The 16,334-nt window shown below is 45.0% G+C and overlaps 2 protein-coding genes across 3 annotated transcripts in view; one reads left to right on the top strand and one right to left on the bottom strand.

Annotated features, from left to right (window-relative positions):
* Window positions 1-7,837, bottom strand: part of Prdm4 (PR/SET domain 4) — a 28,078-nt gene extending 20,241 nt beyond the window's left edge. For both annotated transcript variants that reach the window (XM_057758167.1, XM_057758168.1), the window contains exons 1-3: window positions 7,727-7,837; window positions 7,436-7,642; window positions 2,436-2,569 (exon numbers count right to left, since the gene is read on the bottom strand). In XM_057758167.1, the coding sequence (XP_057614150.1) occupies window positions 2,436-2,568 (133 nt within the window). In that variant the 5' untranslated portion in view covers window position 2,569; window positions 7,436-7,642; window positions 7,727-7,837. The remainder of the gene's footprint in view (window positions 1-2,435; window positions 2,570-7,435; window positions 7,643-7,726) is intronic.
* A 5,138-nt stretch (window positions 7,838-12,975) lies between these two features.
* On the top strand, window positions 12,976-14,727 carry Ascl4 (achaete-scute family bHLH transcription factor 4). The gene has a single exon (XM_057758213.1). The coding sequence runs from the start codon at window positions 12,976-12,978 to the stop codon at window positions 13,405-13,407; it is 432 nt and encodes a 143-aa protein (XP_057614196.1). The 3' UTR covers window positions 13,408-14,727.
* Window positions 14,728-16,334: the final 1,607 nt, after the last annotated feature.

Raw genomic sequence — 16,334 nt, 5'->3', positions numbered from 1 at the left:
GTGTACGTGTGCACACCGTTTTTAAAGCGCTAAACTGATCCTCCAGTTGTTTCTCCTAAACACAAAAACAATTAACAATCTAGTTTGAATAACAACTCAGAGAACAAATTACTTTAAAAACAAAAACAAATGGGCTGGAAAGATGGCTTAGTGGTTAAGAGCATGTACTGTTCCAGCAGGACCAGAGTTCAGTTCCCAGCAGCCACATCACTGTAACTCTAGCTCCAGGCCAGAACCTCATGTGCATATACTTACACATCACTACAAAGAGTAAAAAATGACTCCTTAAGGTAAATAAACATTAAAAAAAAAAAACTGTTCACAGGTGTGGTCTCTTGCAGTTAATTTGTTTTGTTTTGTTTTGTTTTTCGAAACAGGGTTTCTCTGTTGCTTTGGAGCCTGTTCTGGAACCAGCTCTTGTAGACCAGGCTGGCCTCGAACTCACAGAGATCCGCCTGCCTCTGCCTACCAAGTGCTGGGATTAAAGGTGTGCCAACACCACCTGACTAGTGATAGCTTTTTTAAAGCTTTATTTCCCCTTTTTAATCACTATACATTTCACTTTTAAAACACTCAAATGCTTGGCATGGTGGTGCATTACTGTAATCCCAGTACCAAGAAGGCAGAGGCAGAAAGATTTTGAGTTTAGGCCAAGCCTGGGCAACATAATGAGACCTTGTCTAAAAATGTAACAAACAAAATCCAGGCATGTCTATACTTGGAATCCATCCACATTAAAGTTAGATATGGATCTATATGTGTTTCTTTTCAGCCCTTTCTCTACGTGTTATACTCTATAATCAAAACAGTTTGAACTTTACCCACCCTGGATTATATCCATGTACAAAATGCTTAAACGACCTTTCCTGTGCCCAAGCGTTAAATGAAAACTTAGTGCTGATTTGCATATTTTGGTCAAAGGGAGTATTTTTTAATATAAGCCTTTTCTTAAAGACTATCTTCTAAAGAAATGCCTAAGAGATAAACAGACAGGTTAACAGTTCCTTTAAAGTTTCAAAGCCAAGGCTGGCCTTCAACTCCTCCTTCCTGCCTATAAGCCTAAATGCTGAGGTTATAGCATATACCATTATGCTTTTATAACTTTATTCTGTGGGGTTGGAGAGATGGCCCAGCTAAAAGCATTTGCTACACTTATAAAGTGCCCAGGTTCAGAGTGTTAGCACCCACATGGTAGTTCACAACCATCTGAAACTTCAATTCCAAGGGATCTGACTCCCTCTTCCGGTCTCTGTGGGCACAATGCACACATGTGGTATATACAAAAGTGATCCTGGGTCTGCCTCAGATTATCAGTGTGTAAAGAAGCACCATGTTTTCAACAAGAATCCAACAAATCACACAAATAAACTTTAATTTTTTAAAAATCTCTTGTGTTGGCACTTTTAAGGAAGGAAATGCTAATTTTAGTTAATCTGGCTTGGCTGCTGCATTTTATTAATTCAGGATAAAATTCTCTACAAATAACTACTTAAACATCTTTTACATATTACTTAAAATACTAAGCATAAGTCCAATACAACATTATGAGGCTACATATCCTTAACAATCAATAGTTTACTCATTCCTCATTTCAACAGGAGAGGGAAAGAAAGTAGACAAAGGGTTTCAGAGCCAGGTGTGGTGGCACAGGCCTGTAATCCCAGCACTTGAGAGGTGGAGCCAGAGGATCAAGAGTGCAAGGTCACCTTGGTTATATTAAGACTGGGTCCAAGGGGCTGGAGAGATGGCTCAGAGGTTAAGAGCACTGGCTGATCTTCAAAGGTTCCTGAGTTTTCAAGTCCCAGCAACCACATGCTGGCTAACAACCATCTGTAATGAGACCTGGGGCTCTTTTCTGGCCTGCAGGCATGCGTGGAGACAGAACACTGTATACATAATAAATAAATCTTTTTTAAAAAAAAGACTGGGTTCAAGACCTCTTCTCAAATAGAACAAAATCTCCCAACAACAAAAAAGGGATTTAAGTGTTTAGGCCTGGGAGAGGAAAAAAATGAGCTTCCTCTCCTGTTCTGCCCATGCTCACAGGGAGTCCCACATAGCTCCATCTCTCTCACCACTTTCCCACAAAGCCAGGCCTTGCACGTTCCCACAGATGCTCAGTTTCCAACCTAAAACAAGCCCAATTAAATGCTTCGGGAACTTCAGAGAAAATTTAACCTAATCCTCATCTATTAATTAGGGACACAATGTCAGTTTCAATCAGATGAGTATGAGAAGCCCTGGATAAAAAGCCAAGTCAATTTCAGCTCTGAATGAAAGACAGTAGCCCCCCCAAAAAAAAACGCTACTCCCATTAGGATGGTGCAACTACACAAAACCCTTGGCAGAGGCCGCTCACTAGTTTCTCTGTTGTACCTTGAAACACACTCAGAACTGACTGAACACAATGTTTGAGTGCAGTGGCTCCCACTCACCTGGGGCAGGGATGGCGCTGTGAGAGGGAGAGGCAGCCAAACCCAGGTGACTTCCTGAGACCGGCAGGGCATTGCTCACAGAGGATGAAGACAGCTGCTCCATCCCCACTGGGCTCAAATTCATGTCATTCATCCTAGGAAAGAGCATACACCACCTCAGTAAGCTCATGTTAAAAGAGCCGAGACTCTGGGGATGGGGAATGGAACCTGACCAACTGCTCTGAGCGCACATGACTCGGAAACCACAAGAAGGACTGTGATTCCGAGTTAACTATGCAGGTCAATGTCACATACCATACACAGGACTTGAATTCAATCTACCTTGCTCCAAAACCTACACAAGCACCAAACACGAAAGCCAACAATCTACAGCTCTGGCTATAGTGGCTTATTTTGTTTGTTAAACCACCCAATCTTTTCTTCTCATGGTAGGTACTATTTCCATTGGGCTTACCTGCTCAAACCAGTAGCTTTTAGACATTCTATTTTAAAGTACTTGAAGTTTTACTAACCCTCTTTATAGTGAGGTAAAGGTAATCCTGGGTCTGATTCATATTGTCAATGGCATAAAGAAGCACCATGCTCGCCTAAGGATCTCACACACTGACAGTCAACAGTATCCATACCTTATTGACCAACAGCCTTAATACCCTCACATACTGACAGTCATCAGTATCCATATCTTACTGACCAACAGCCTTAATACCCTCACACACTGACAGTCAACAGTATCCATACCTTATTGATCAACAGCCTTAATACCCTCACACACTGTCAACAGTATCTATACCTTATTGATCAACAACCTTAATACCCTCAAACACTGACAGTCATCAGTATCTATACCTTATTGATCAACAGCCTTAATACCCTCACACACTGACAGTCAACAGTATCTATACCTTATTGATCAACAGCCTTAATACCCTTACACACTGACAGTCATCAGTATCTAACAGCCTTAACACCCTCACACACTGAGTCATCAGTATCTAACAGCCTTAATACCCGCACATAGGGCTATCAAGCAAGCTTTGCCAGAACTCTACTAAAACAACTTTGAATCTTCAAAACTAATTCTGCAAAGTAAGGCAAATGAACAATTAAGGCTCAAAGATAAAATATTTGACTCAAATCACAAAGCAGCTTAATAAAAGGGCATCAATCATCCTGTAAAGGACTGCCAAAGATGTTCCAACACATCAGACTTAATACACAGATCATTTTCAGAAGGCTGAAGAACCAAGAAATCACCTTTTCTGTACAGTCCTTCTTGCAATGTCACGGAGCACATCTTACAAGAGTAATAACGAGTGAAAATGCCGCGCACCACGCCCCCATGTCTGCACTCTGTGCACTGGCACCCAGTTCACGAGCTTCGGGCAAGGGGGCTGGAGGTTAAAAGACACAGACACATACAGAGACAGCGACACAGGTCATCCTTGAATTCCCCAAGAATGCCCCCTTTATTGCATTCAGGGGCAGATTATATAGAGACAGCCACACCCCAGCCAAACCCAACAGAAACCACTCTCCTGCCATCAGGAACTCCTGAAGGTCTCGTGCTCAGAGCAGCTGTAGGCACTCAGATCAGAGGAAAACAAGTTGTTTACAAGGAATTCAGGATCTGGGGTCTCACAGCTCCCAACAGAAAAGGCCATTAACTGCCATTGTTATGTAAAGGCATTAGTTTTAGTTAGCTGGGATGGCACAGAAGTAGGGAGGCTAAGGCAGAAGGGTTGCCACAAGTTCCAAGCTTACCCTGTAGTGAACATAAACTCAATGCCAGTCTACACTATATAGCAATAGCTTGTCTCAAAAGAAAAATATATAGGGCTGGAGAGACGGCTCACGGGTTAAGAGCCCTGCTGCTCTTCCAGAGGACCTGAGTTCAGTCTGCTGGAACCATGTTCAGTTCCCAGCATTCACATCTTCTCAAACCTTGTACTCCAGCTCCATGGGGTTTCACACCCTCCTAAGGCCTCCAAGGGCACCTGCATACACAGCATAGGCACACATAACACAAATTAAAAATAAGTATTTTCAAATATATACATATTGGTTTCTTTTCTTTTTCTTTTCTCACTCTTGACTGTTATCAAGTCATTTCTTTTTTTTAAATTTATTTATTATGTATACAGTATTTTGCCTGGGTGTATTCTTGTATACCAGAAGAGGGCACCAAATCTCATTGCAGATGGTTGTGAGCCACCATGTGGTTGCTGGGAATTGAACTCAGGACCTCTGGAAGAGTAGTCAGCGCTCTTAACCTCTGAGCCAGCCCATACATATGGGTTTCTAATCAGGACTTAGAGACCATATTATCGTTTACAGACGATAGACAGAACACAATTCAAATGAAATCTCTAACAACCTTCCACCGTACTCTGTACTTAAGAAACAATGGGTTAAGTAATTTACTCCTGCCTCTCCTACACTGCATACTTTAAGGCTCTATGATGCTAAACCTTCACTGTCAACAGTGGACTTAGAATCACATGGGCACACAGCTCTGACTGTCTATGAGGGTGTTTCCAGAGAGGTTTAATTGAAAAGGTAAGATGCAGATTGGGCAGTGGTGGCACACGCCTTTAATCCCAGCACTCAGGAGGCTGTTAGAGGCCAGCCAGCCTGGTCTACAGAGCGAGTTCCAGGACAGGCTCCAAAGAAACTACCCAGAGAAACCATGTCTCGAAAAACTAAAAATAGAAAAAAAAAAGAGAGAGACAACATAAGATGCACACTGAATGTGGTGGGAGATACCCACATTCAGTGGGGTAGGATCCTGTACTAAATAAAAATGAGAACGCAAACCCACCACCAGCATTTTTCTTTGCTTCCAGGTTACAGGCTGCAATGTGACTAGCCTCCCACCATGATGGACTGTGTCCCCTTGAACACAATACACCATCTTTCTTAAATCGCTTCTTGTTGTGTATTGTCAAAGCAACCAGTGTTAGCTAGTTTGTAATCTTCTTTTTCTAATTAACACACATGTATGTGTGTCATGGAGAGGGCTGAGGATGTACATGGAAGTCTGGAGACTGGAGATAGTTCTCAACTTCCATGTTGTTGAGACAGGGTCTTTACAGTGATCTGCCAGCTCCAAGGTGATTCTCTGTGCTGGCCTCCCATGTCCCCTAGAAGTGCTAGAATTACAGATGCACACCACCGCACACAGCTTTTTATGTGGGTTCCAGAGACCCAACTGGAATTGTAGGCCCCCTACAGTCAGTGCTTTTATTCACCGAGTCATTTCTCCAGTCCTGGACTGGCACTTTAACTCCATTTTAACGATTAGAAAGCCTAGATTTTGAGTTTAAAAAATAAACTAAACTTACATAACTAGTCAGAGGTATAGCTGAGTTTGGAGCTCAGAACTAATTTAAGAGGCCCAACCTCTTTCTTAGCCTAGTAACAAATTAAAAACAAAATGTTTTTGCTGTTTACAGACTCCTATTTGTATTATGACTAACTAAATGTGAGGTATAAAGTCCTACATAAACTTGTTTCTTGAATTATACTATATCCATAGGGTTATCATTAAACTAGCTTTTGGACATCAACTAAGTATGAAAGACCTGAAAGCAATCCCCACTCATCACCCTGACCAGAAAGACCATGAGAAGCTCTAGTAAATGAGGAACACTATCTGAAGGACAACAGATCCTCGCACAAGAATGGAAACTCCTTGTATCCTAATAAAGGCGCCATGCTACTTTAACTTGAGAAGTTTCTAGGCTTCAGCTGGTTTACAACAGAGGTCTCTAATTTCTCCCAGCTGCAACCATAACTAAGACAAAATCACCGCTGGCACCATAAAGCCTACAACATACCGATTACAGTAACATTTTAGAGCAGAGTGAAGCGTCTTCACTTCCTATTCTGAAAGCTTTGAACATTAAAGTACATAATGTCGGAATAAACATCGGTGTGAGGCCGGGCGGTGGTGGCGCACGCCTTTAATCCCAGCACTCGGGAGGCAGAGGCAGGCGGATCTCTGTGAGTTCGAGACCAGCCTGGTCTACAAAGGGAGTTCCAGGACAGGCTCCAAAGCTACAGAGAAACCCTGTCTCGAAAAAACCAAAAAAAAAAAAAAAAAAAAAAAAAAAAAAAAAAAAAAACATCGGTGTGAAACCCTAGGCCTTCTCAAACCAGTTCAAATAAGGCTCAGGACATTTCTGCTTTGTTGTGAGTTTTTAAAATGTGATGACTTCAACAGCCATAAACCAAAAAAAAAAAAAAAAAAAAACAAGTATTCAAAGATAAAAGACATTAGGAAGGAACAAACGTGATCCTCAACAGGTTTTCCCAATCAAATCGGCCATTCCACGCTACCCACCTGGTCCCACATCAAGGCCTAAAGATACTGAATTCCGTCTTCCTCACACCGTCAGCAAATCATTTTGTTTTTATGTTTTTAACCAACATACATAATCACTTGTTAGGTTCAGCCCTCACGCTGCTTTCTGGAAAAGTACGGCCACTTTGCAAGACGCATCGACCAGCCCCAATAATTTCATTCAATGGATTTCCTCTTCCACATTCTAAACAGACTTTTTAAAGGATTCTGAAAAAAATGCCAGCTAAATACAACTCCATCTTTGGTTTGTTTCTATACTGTCTTGGCACAGTACCTTCTAATTCACCTAGTTTGCACAATTAATAACTTAAATCTCCGCACTTCATCATCCCTGGCTGCATCCCGGAAAACCCAAAGGTGATGATACTACAAAAACAGACGACTCAAAACAACAAACGCTACAATAACTTAAAGACAGGAAAAAGGTGTCAAGCAGCTAACAACGTGTGGTTACTCTGAACAATTACTCTGAACAACCACTCACACCTGGAACCAACTAGTACTCTGGACTTTTTTGTGGGGGGAAGGGTAGTAGGTTCTGGTGCTCCAACCCATTAACCTGTCACGCGTGCATTCCGAAGGCACACAAAGACTCCCCCTCCGGCGCTATCTCCCCGGCTTCCCCGGCCCACCTCACCTGCGCGGGCAAGTGCAGGGAACCGGCGTCCGACGGGAGAGCGCCGGGGCCGGGGTCACGTGCTAGCACATCCCGCTGGTGGCCACGCCTCCCCGGACCTCCCGACGTCTCCGAGGGCCGGCGGCCGCGCTCCGTGCAGAGGGCCGAGCATGCTGGGCCGCGCCCGGGACTGTCTTTCCGGAAGGGCTGGCAGCCCGGCTGGCCGACCTGGAAGGGGAGAAAAGGGATGAGCCACGACCTTTCCCCGCCCGGCCGCCCAGCCCGCCCAACCCGCCCGGCCGCCTCGCCCACCTGAGGCCCGCGCTGGGGAGCACCGGCCCACCCGCTCGGCTCTTCATCCGGCCGGAGCTCGGCCCGGGCGCCTTTGCTCGCCCGGGACTCCACGCCCCGCTTGCGGCTCCCGTAACGTTTCCCGCCCGCCCCGCCCTACCCAGTTAGTCCCGCCTTCTCAGGGCCACACCCCCTCCCGGGGTGCTTTCCGGTTTCTCGGCCACTCGGGGCGCGTTTCCGGCTTGCCTGCGCCGCGACCTTCCCTTCGGCAGAGTCGGCCCGCCCAGTCGCTGCGCGTGCGCATCGCAGAGAGCCCGCCCCGCCCACCCCAGAAGTAGGCTGGCTTCGAGACGCTCCGCCCAGAGCGTGGCGGCTCAGGTGGACCTCAATCCTGAGTTGCTAGGAGACCAAAACTGCTGTACTTGCTAGAGTTCATTCATTGCTAGAACTCCAAGGTTCTCCAGACTGTTTTTCGGGCCTAAATGGCATAGCCTCAAGTAGGGACGCAAGGATCCACGCAGAACGTTTTTGAAATTAGGTCAGACCGTGAAGGTTGCCTGCTTCTATGTCGTAAATGACGGTGCTAGGATTTGTGTAGGTTCCCTCCTCTCTTTGCCTTTCCACCCCCATTGCAGGCAACCTTAGTGGCTATGCATGTATACTGCTCTTGCACAGGACAATTGGGTACCCAGCACCCGTGTCCAGTGGCTCACAACCTCCTGTAACTTCAGGTCCTGGGGAATCTGATGAACTCTTTCTGGACACAACAGACATCTTTTTATATGCACATACCCCAACACAAACAAACACACACAATTTTTTTTTAGCTTACCCTAGATTTATTCTTATTTTATGAGCATGAGTGTTTTGTTTCTATGTATGTCTGTACGGTATGCATCCTGGAACTGAAGTCACGGATGGTTGTGAACTCCCATACAGACATACATAGAAACAAAACACTCATGCTCACTAAGCAATCTCTCTAACCCCTCTTTGTAGTGGCATTTCATATGTATTTTAACAAATAAAACATGCCTGAAGTTCAGAGATTAAAACAGGCACACTGATCAGCCTTACAGACCAGCAGCAATAACACACACTTTTAATCCCAGTAGCCACACTAGCTTGTCATAGAAACCAGGTGTGCAGTAGTGGACAGACCAAAGAAACCCGACCTAGAAAATAAGTAAGTTAATTGGTGTTACTTATGGGAACATGGGCAACTTGTGAGCAACTGTACCATAGAAAAGTCTGACCCCCCCCCAGGCAGCTTTTTACCTCTTTTCTTTGAGGCAGGATCCCATGTAGCCCAGGCTAGCCTTACACTTGCTACAGAGCCAAGGCTGGCTTTGAACTCCTCCTCCTCCTGTATCTTCCGCCCGAGTGCTGTGATTGCAGGTGTGTGCTATCATCATGCCTGCCTATGTTTTCACAGCAACAATGGGATCTAAGAGGAGTGTTCCATGACTCTCTCCCTCTCCAGGAAGGAATGCTTGCCCCCTTACCAGACCTTGCCAAGTGATGTACACTTTTTGTGTTTCACTGCCCGACAGCGGCCGAGGTCTCCTAGGGTCACAGCGGTCTCGGTGCTTCATAGTGGTGCCGCTCATGCCAAGCCTGCAGGGAACAGCCATACCACAGTGCTCAGAGAGAGAACTGATAAGGAAACATGGTCCAATAACCTGGAATGCTAATAATAAATCTGTAGATCTGGATTGAGTCAGTGTATCATCTGAGTGTTCTGGACACTTCCTTTTGTTATTTTAAAACTCATTGGATTGAAGATATAAAGCATGTGCAGTTTGTAATAAGTAAACAGAGGGATAGCTGAAGGACAATGATCACTCTTCTACGCCCAGTGACATACTTTCTAAGCAACAATGACAGTAATTTGGTATACATCTTTCTGCTTCATTCTCCATGTCTGCACAAACACATAAAGACATGCATGTCACTTGTCACGGTGGCACACACCTGTTGTTCCAATACTCAAAAGGCTGTGGCAGGAGGAGCCTGAATTTCAGGCCAGCCTGGGCTATACAGTGAGATCCTGTTTCAAATCCAGGCATGTGTAAATGTACGAATCATGTAAAATTGTTTTGTTCCCATTGCAAACATTAGTCTGCAATTTTCTTCCTTGGGTTTTGCTTAACACATTTTTTATATTTCTGTAAGTACATATATATATACATATATATATCTTACTCATTATTTTTAATAATATAAAGATCTGTAAGTATTACTCTTTTCTTTATGGATGAGTATTCAGGCTGTGTCTTGTGTCCCCCTCATCCCTACTCCCTTGGGAGACAACCTAAAGTTAACCATAGAACTCTTTTTATTTTTTCTTTTGAGACACAGTCTCACAAGTTGCCCAGATTGGCTTTGAACTCACTCTGCAGCTCAGGCAGACCTTGAACTTTATTTTCAAGTTTTCCTTTATTTTTAAATTTCTAATTTTTTATTTTTTGAGATTATAATTATATCATTTCACCCCTTCCCTTTCCTCCCTTCAAATCCTCCCAGATACCATTCCTTGCTCTCTTTCAAATTCATGGACTCTTTTTAAATTGTTGTTACACACATGTATGTATATTATAAACATATATACTCCTAAAGACATAAGTCTCACCAACACAACTGTCTAAACATGGGCTGAACACGGACAAACAGCAATAGATATGTTAATATGAACAGGGAAAAGCCCAAGAAGCCTTGGTCCTACACAGGGAACTAGAGACAATGAGGATGCTGGTAGCAGGAGAAATAGTCTTCCCTAGGAACAAGCACACCAACGGGTTATCCGATACCACATGATCAACCCTGAAACCATACCTACAAGTAGCCTTATACAGGCCCTGAACAACCATCCTTCTAAGCCTCCCAAAGTAGCTGGGATTTCAGGTGTGCAGCGCCAGGCACAGCACCCTGTTCTCTCTCTTTTAACTCACAACAAATGCTGTGGCCCGGTATTGATCTGTATGCACATATAAACCTATAGAGATACATTTATTTCTGTGGGACAAAATTGTCAGCATTTCTGGATAATATACTGTTGACTAGGGCTGGAGAGATGGCTCAGTGGTTAAGAGCATTGCCTGCTCTTTAAAAGGTCCTGAGTTCAATTCCCAGCAACCACATGGTGGCTCACAACCATCTGCAAAGAGGTCTGGTGCCCTCTTCTGGCCTTCAGGCATACACACAGATAGAATATTGTATACATAATAAATAAATATTTAAAAAAAAATATACTGTTGACTATAATCATTCCTTCCCCAAACACTACAGTGATTTATGCTCCCACCCCTCCCTCAAATCCTTAACATCACCAGTTTTTAGTCAAGCTTCGTGTGTTTTTATAGTATTTTATTTTTTAAGACAAGGTCTCACCATACAGCCCTGGCTGGCTTGGAACTTGTTATGTAAACTCACACAAGCCTGCCTGCCTCTGTCTCTCCAGCGCTGGGGTAAGGTGTGCACCACCACACTTGGCTTGCAGGGATTTTCATTTGCTGTCAGCCTGAGAAAGAAAAACAGATCTCAATCATGTCCCCGTTTTCAATTATCTCATTTTTCTCTTGTAGCTCTTAGCAGAAAGGTCAAAATCTTTGACCTGGCCCAAAGTAGCTTGTGGTCTTGGAGTCTAGATGCCCTGCAGGGGGCATATCTGCTAATAGGAAGGCTTTCTCAATTCATGAAAAAATGTTGATGCAAGAACTCATGATGCCAGTATAAGTCTATAGGGAACCACGCCTTTTAAAATGTGACTAACTTATGCCTAAAAGGAATAATTATTTCTATTTTATTTGCCTTGGTGCAAGTGTTTTTCCAGTTGCTTCAGGCTGGTCGTTTAAACTCTAAACTTTAGAGTAAACATGGAAGCGAAAGACTCCTTTAAAAAGAGAAAACAAAAAAACAACAAACATGTTAGTGCCACACCCCAGCTTCCAGAGAAGAGGCAGAGGTCTGGTTGTAAATTTAGGGGGTTTTTGCGTCTCATGTTTTTAAGTTGGACTTTTCAAGTAGAAGGTGCCTTTAATGTGTTGGTTTGCCGAACAGGAAATCTGATTTTTCCGTGTGATAACAATCTTTGACATTAACCAGTGTAGTTGGATTTTTAATGACACTTTCATCTTCAAAGCTCTTTAACCGCACAGATGGATTAATTATTCATTTGTGGGGGGGGCAGCGTTATAAAGACAAGCCTTCAAAGCCATATCCTTTCTCCTCAGAATTGGGGCTCTCTACTTTTCAAATGTTGTTTTCCAATCCTCGAGGGAGGAAATAAAGATGAATACAATGGGAAAATACTTTGTGCTATGGGAAGGTATCCTTATATCCTGAGTGGGATTAGAAGAGGTTGGGAGGCAGGACTAAAGCTGTGTTTACAGTAAGCACCCTGAGAAATAACTAGCTAAAAGAGCGTGTTACTGTTCGGGCTTTTGATGTGTTTTTACAGAGCAACAAAAACATAAAGGGCCTCGCGTTAAACATACGCTAGAGCACAATATCACGGATCCTTATATTTGATGCTAAAATATATAGATTTTGTTCTTACCTTCAAAAAGTGTCTAATTTGGTTTTTGAAAGATCTGATTTCGCAGAAGAAAACCTCGGGCTTCCCCGGAGGTCTTCCTTAACTTGACACATCTTCTAACCGCAAGAGAGCAGTCTTCCCTTTGATGAGTGCTTCTTCTCCACCTCCCCAGAAATGAAAGAGCAGGGGTATGTTTGCAAACACCCTGAAAGCTCTTTCCATCAGACCTGAACGCCGGAAGCCACAAAGGGCAGTCAAGTTTGGATTTTCAAGGAGAAAGTCGGAGTAAACTTTCTCTCTGCCGGCCTGCAAGTGCCTGGAAAGGGCCCTGCTCAATTCCTGGCTCCCAGAGAGCCACACTGGCTGACCCAGGAGCGAATTACAGCAATCGGGCAGCTTTGAAATATTAATCTGTTCGGGGTGCGATCGTCCATTCAGGCTGGGGACCCTTTGTTAACTTTTGAATAAAGATCGGAGGAGACACAAGCGTGGATGAAGCGTGTCCTTTCTGCTCAGAAGTTTTATAAAGACCCGAAGAGAGCAACGAGCTTCGGAAATCATGAGCAGTCCCCTCCACCTGTGTTCAGGTACCTAGCTTCTGGACCTAGACACTTCTCCAAAGACAAACCGGGAAGTCTGGATGGACCAGAGTCTCAGCCACGAAAGCTTCAAGTGTCATCTTCCTGCTGAGACAGTCATCTCTCGGGTGATCTGCACGCTTTTCCGCGGAGGGATGGAGAAACGCAAACCCGCGGGACTGCTGGTTCTGCCGTCTCCGATGCGGACGCCGCTGGGCGCGCTGCCCCGGAGGGAGCCGGGCAGGACCTCCGCGCGCCAGGACGCCGAGGACAGCGCGCGGAGACAGCCGTGCCCGTCCTTGTCGCTGGGGGGAGTCGGCGAGCCCGCCTTTCTGCGCCAACGCAACGAGCGTGAGCGGCAGCGCGTGCGCTGCGTGAACGAGGGCTACGCGCGCCTCCGCCAGCACCTGCCGCGCGATCTGGCCGGCCAGCGGCTCAGCAAGGTGGAGACGCTGCGCGCCGCCATCGGCTACATCAAGCACCTGCAGGAGCTGCTGGAGCGCCACAGGCCGGACTGCAACAGTGACGGCGAGTCCAAAGCATCCTCCGGAGCTTCGCCCTGCAGCGAGCCAGAGGAGCGCGGCTAGCAGCGCCCTCGCCCACCAGGTTTTTATGGAACTGGGTTCTTCTCTGGTCCCAAATCTTAAGAAAAAAAAATTAAGTGCTTCTGTAGTGGGGACGGGGGTATCTTAATGTTTGGAGGGTGTTTTCCTCCTCCACCTTCATTGGCTCATTCCTTCCCTTTGGGAAATTTACTGGAAATCAACAGCACCGCACTATGGGTGAAGGTGGCAGTGCTGCCTGCCACTCCATAACACATTTGTGGCGCATCGGCTAGACCTGAACATAGGCTTGCCGACTGTGAATGGCCGTGCTAAAAAAGACATTCTTGCTTGATACATACTGCTTTGTCGGCAAGAGGTCGTTTGGAAACTTTAGCAGGTAATAAAGTCTCGAAGTTAATGATCTTTTTGGTGATCTTGACGGCCATCTTCCCTCCAATTCCTGCCCACTATTTCTTCTGCTTTTTTCTTTGCATGTTCCCCTGTACCGTTTTCACCCTTTCTAACTTGTCTGGAAAAGTGACACTCACTTGAAATATAAAAAGCAAATATGCTTTGTTTCGATGTTTGAGCTGAATGGAGAGGGATGTGGATAATGGATATGAACTGAACCTGCTACATGTCCAAGCCATTTGTCTTTGAAGGTTTTCAGGCATACTGAGTATTTCACTATGATCATTCCCTCTGCCTCATCAAACAGTTATGAATTAGAGAAATTGCTAGATGCTTGTTGACATCTGAAGGCAAACTGCTTTCCAAAGTTTCTGCCCCCATTGCCCTTCTGTGGTGCTGGGAATTGAACCTAGGGCTTCATACGTGCTAGGCAAGTGCCCTCTTGCTGGTCCACAACCCATCCTCCTACATTCCGTCTAATACCATACTGTGAATTACCCTTTCTTTGGAGATAACTTGGGCTGGGAAGGGTAGAGGTGAGGTGAACCAACCTTGGTGAGCACTGTCCAGGCACCATCTCCTGCAATCCTTTACTGCCCGACTCATCTAAAAACAAAACAAACAAAAAAAACTGTATAAAAAAACCAAAACCTTTTTTATTTTAGGAAGTGGAGGGCTGGAGAGATGGTTCAGTGGTTAAGAGTGCTTACTACTCTTGTAAAGGACCTGAGTTTGTTTCCCAGCACCCCCATGGTAGCTCACAACCACCAATAACTCCGGTTCCATTTGACTGGTAGACTTTGACCTCATGGTGACGGCTCTTGAATTTTCTTTTGAAGTTTTTCTATATTTCCTTACTATATTGCTCTATTGTCTTTTGTAAACCAGCTTTGCAACTGCTCATGATTTTACTCTTTAAAATGGCCCTGAAAAATACTCAGGGTTGTTCTAACTTAGGAGGCAGTCAGTGGCCTCTGGTACATCCTAATAAAAAATCAAGCTTGCTTCAGATTTGGCTCAGCATTGCGGAGTGATCTTATTCTCACCCGATGGGATTAACGGGAAGCCTTGTGGAGTCGGTTCTGTCCTTACATCTTTGCGTGGACTACAGGATTGAACTGGGTAGTCAGTATTGCGTGGCCAGTTTACCCACCGAGCCTTATCACTGGCCGCAGGAACGCGGACTTTCAAAAGGATTTACTCTCCCCTTTTCCTGCGGTGGAGCACTCCATTAAGCCATGGAACGTTGCACCTTCTTCTAAAAGAACAAAACCAAGCCCTAATGTTGTTTATGGAGCGGAGTGCTGTGTTATGGGAACACAGGGACGATGAAAGGAGAGAGGCTGCCATGTCCTTTGAGGTCTTCTCTGATTGGTTGTCAGGAAATCTCCAGATGTTCCTCAGGGTTCATACTCTGATAGCTGCTGTGACATGTATGCCCGAGGGCCAAGAAGAAGCCCTGATCTTGACTTCATGGCTTCCAGAGTTGGAAATAGTTGTTGGCTGTTTAAGCCACTTGTGACCACCCTGAATTTGAAAGCCAGGTCCCATCTGGCTAGGGAAACCACATAGGAATGTTAGCATGGCCCGTCCTAACCAAGCACACAGAGGCTCTACAGAACGCCCCTGCCAGAAGTTTTCCGGACAGTTTCTGTCACTGAGACCTGAAGTTATCTTTGCTGTCTTCAAAAATGTAAAGGAAGCTCACATCATCCCGGAAATGAGATTTTGGTCAGAAATGTGGTCTTCAGAATCCTCCACTGCAGTGATGACTGGATCCCACTGGGGAGGCCCCTTTGACCCTTCTCTGTGGGCCATCACACGCCTGTCATCCTGGGGTAGACAGACAGGCTGCCTGCTGGGGTAGAGCGGAGGGCCTGCCTGAAGGTGCCTTTTAGTTCCTTTACAGGCTCATGACAACTAAACCGTTTTGAGCCCTTTGATTATCATCGCTGAGTTGCATATGTGTTTTCCTTGTAGACTCTCTGGGTGGTGAGGCTGGTGTTTAATCCCATAACTATTTAGCCCTGTCCTTTGCTTGAAGACCTGTCAGCCCCCCTTTCATGTCGGGTTACTCACTGTCATTAACTGCAGCCAGAACAAAACCACGGGAGCTGCAGAAAGGTGTTCGTCCAGACAGTACAACTCTCCAAACTGGTTTTTTGCCTCCAGAGCAGGGCCTAGAGGGGGCCAGCCACTCCTGATGCTGGAAAATAATCTAAGAATTCTATATATGAGCTATAGGTATATATAGGCAGGGTCTTGTGAGATGACCTGATCTTTCTGGGCCCAAGAGTATTCTCTTCTTTTTTCTTTTTCTTCTCCTCCTCTCCTTCTCTCCTTTTTCTTTGTAAAACACCACTAAAGGCAGATCATTCTATATGTTAGCAGTTCCTGAGGTTATACTGTAGAGCAGGCTAGCCCTTTTATATACTATTCTCTGCTGATTTTCACAACTGTGGAAAAAGATGGACCTATCACTTCCATTCTCAAGATGAGGAACCCGACCGACTTAAAAGAGATCACATGACTGTATTACTTTGCTCACTGATTAAAGA

This window comes from Chionomys nivalis, chromosome 25, assembly GCF_950005125.1.
Source record: "Chionomys nivalis chromosome 25, mChiNiv1.1, whole genome shotgun sequence".
Lineage (NCBI taxonomy): Eukaryota > Metazoa > Chordata > Mammalia > Rodentia > Cricetidae > Chionomys > Chionomys nivalis.
This window is presented reverse-complemented; position numbering and strand designations above follow the sequence as displayed.

Bases quoted from the DNA above. Each gene is read 5' to 3' on its own strand.
- Ascl4 (XM_057758213.1), top strand. From the start codon at position 12,976: ATGGAGAAACGCAAACCCGCGGGACTGCTGGTTCTGCCGTCTCCGATG.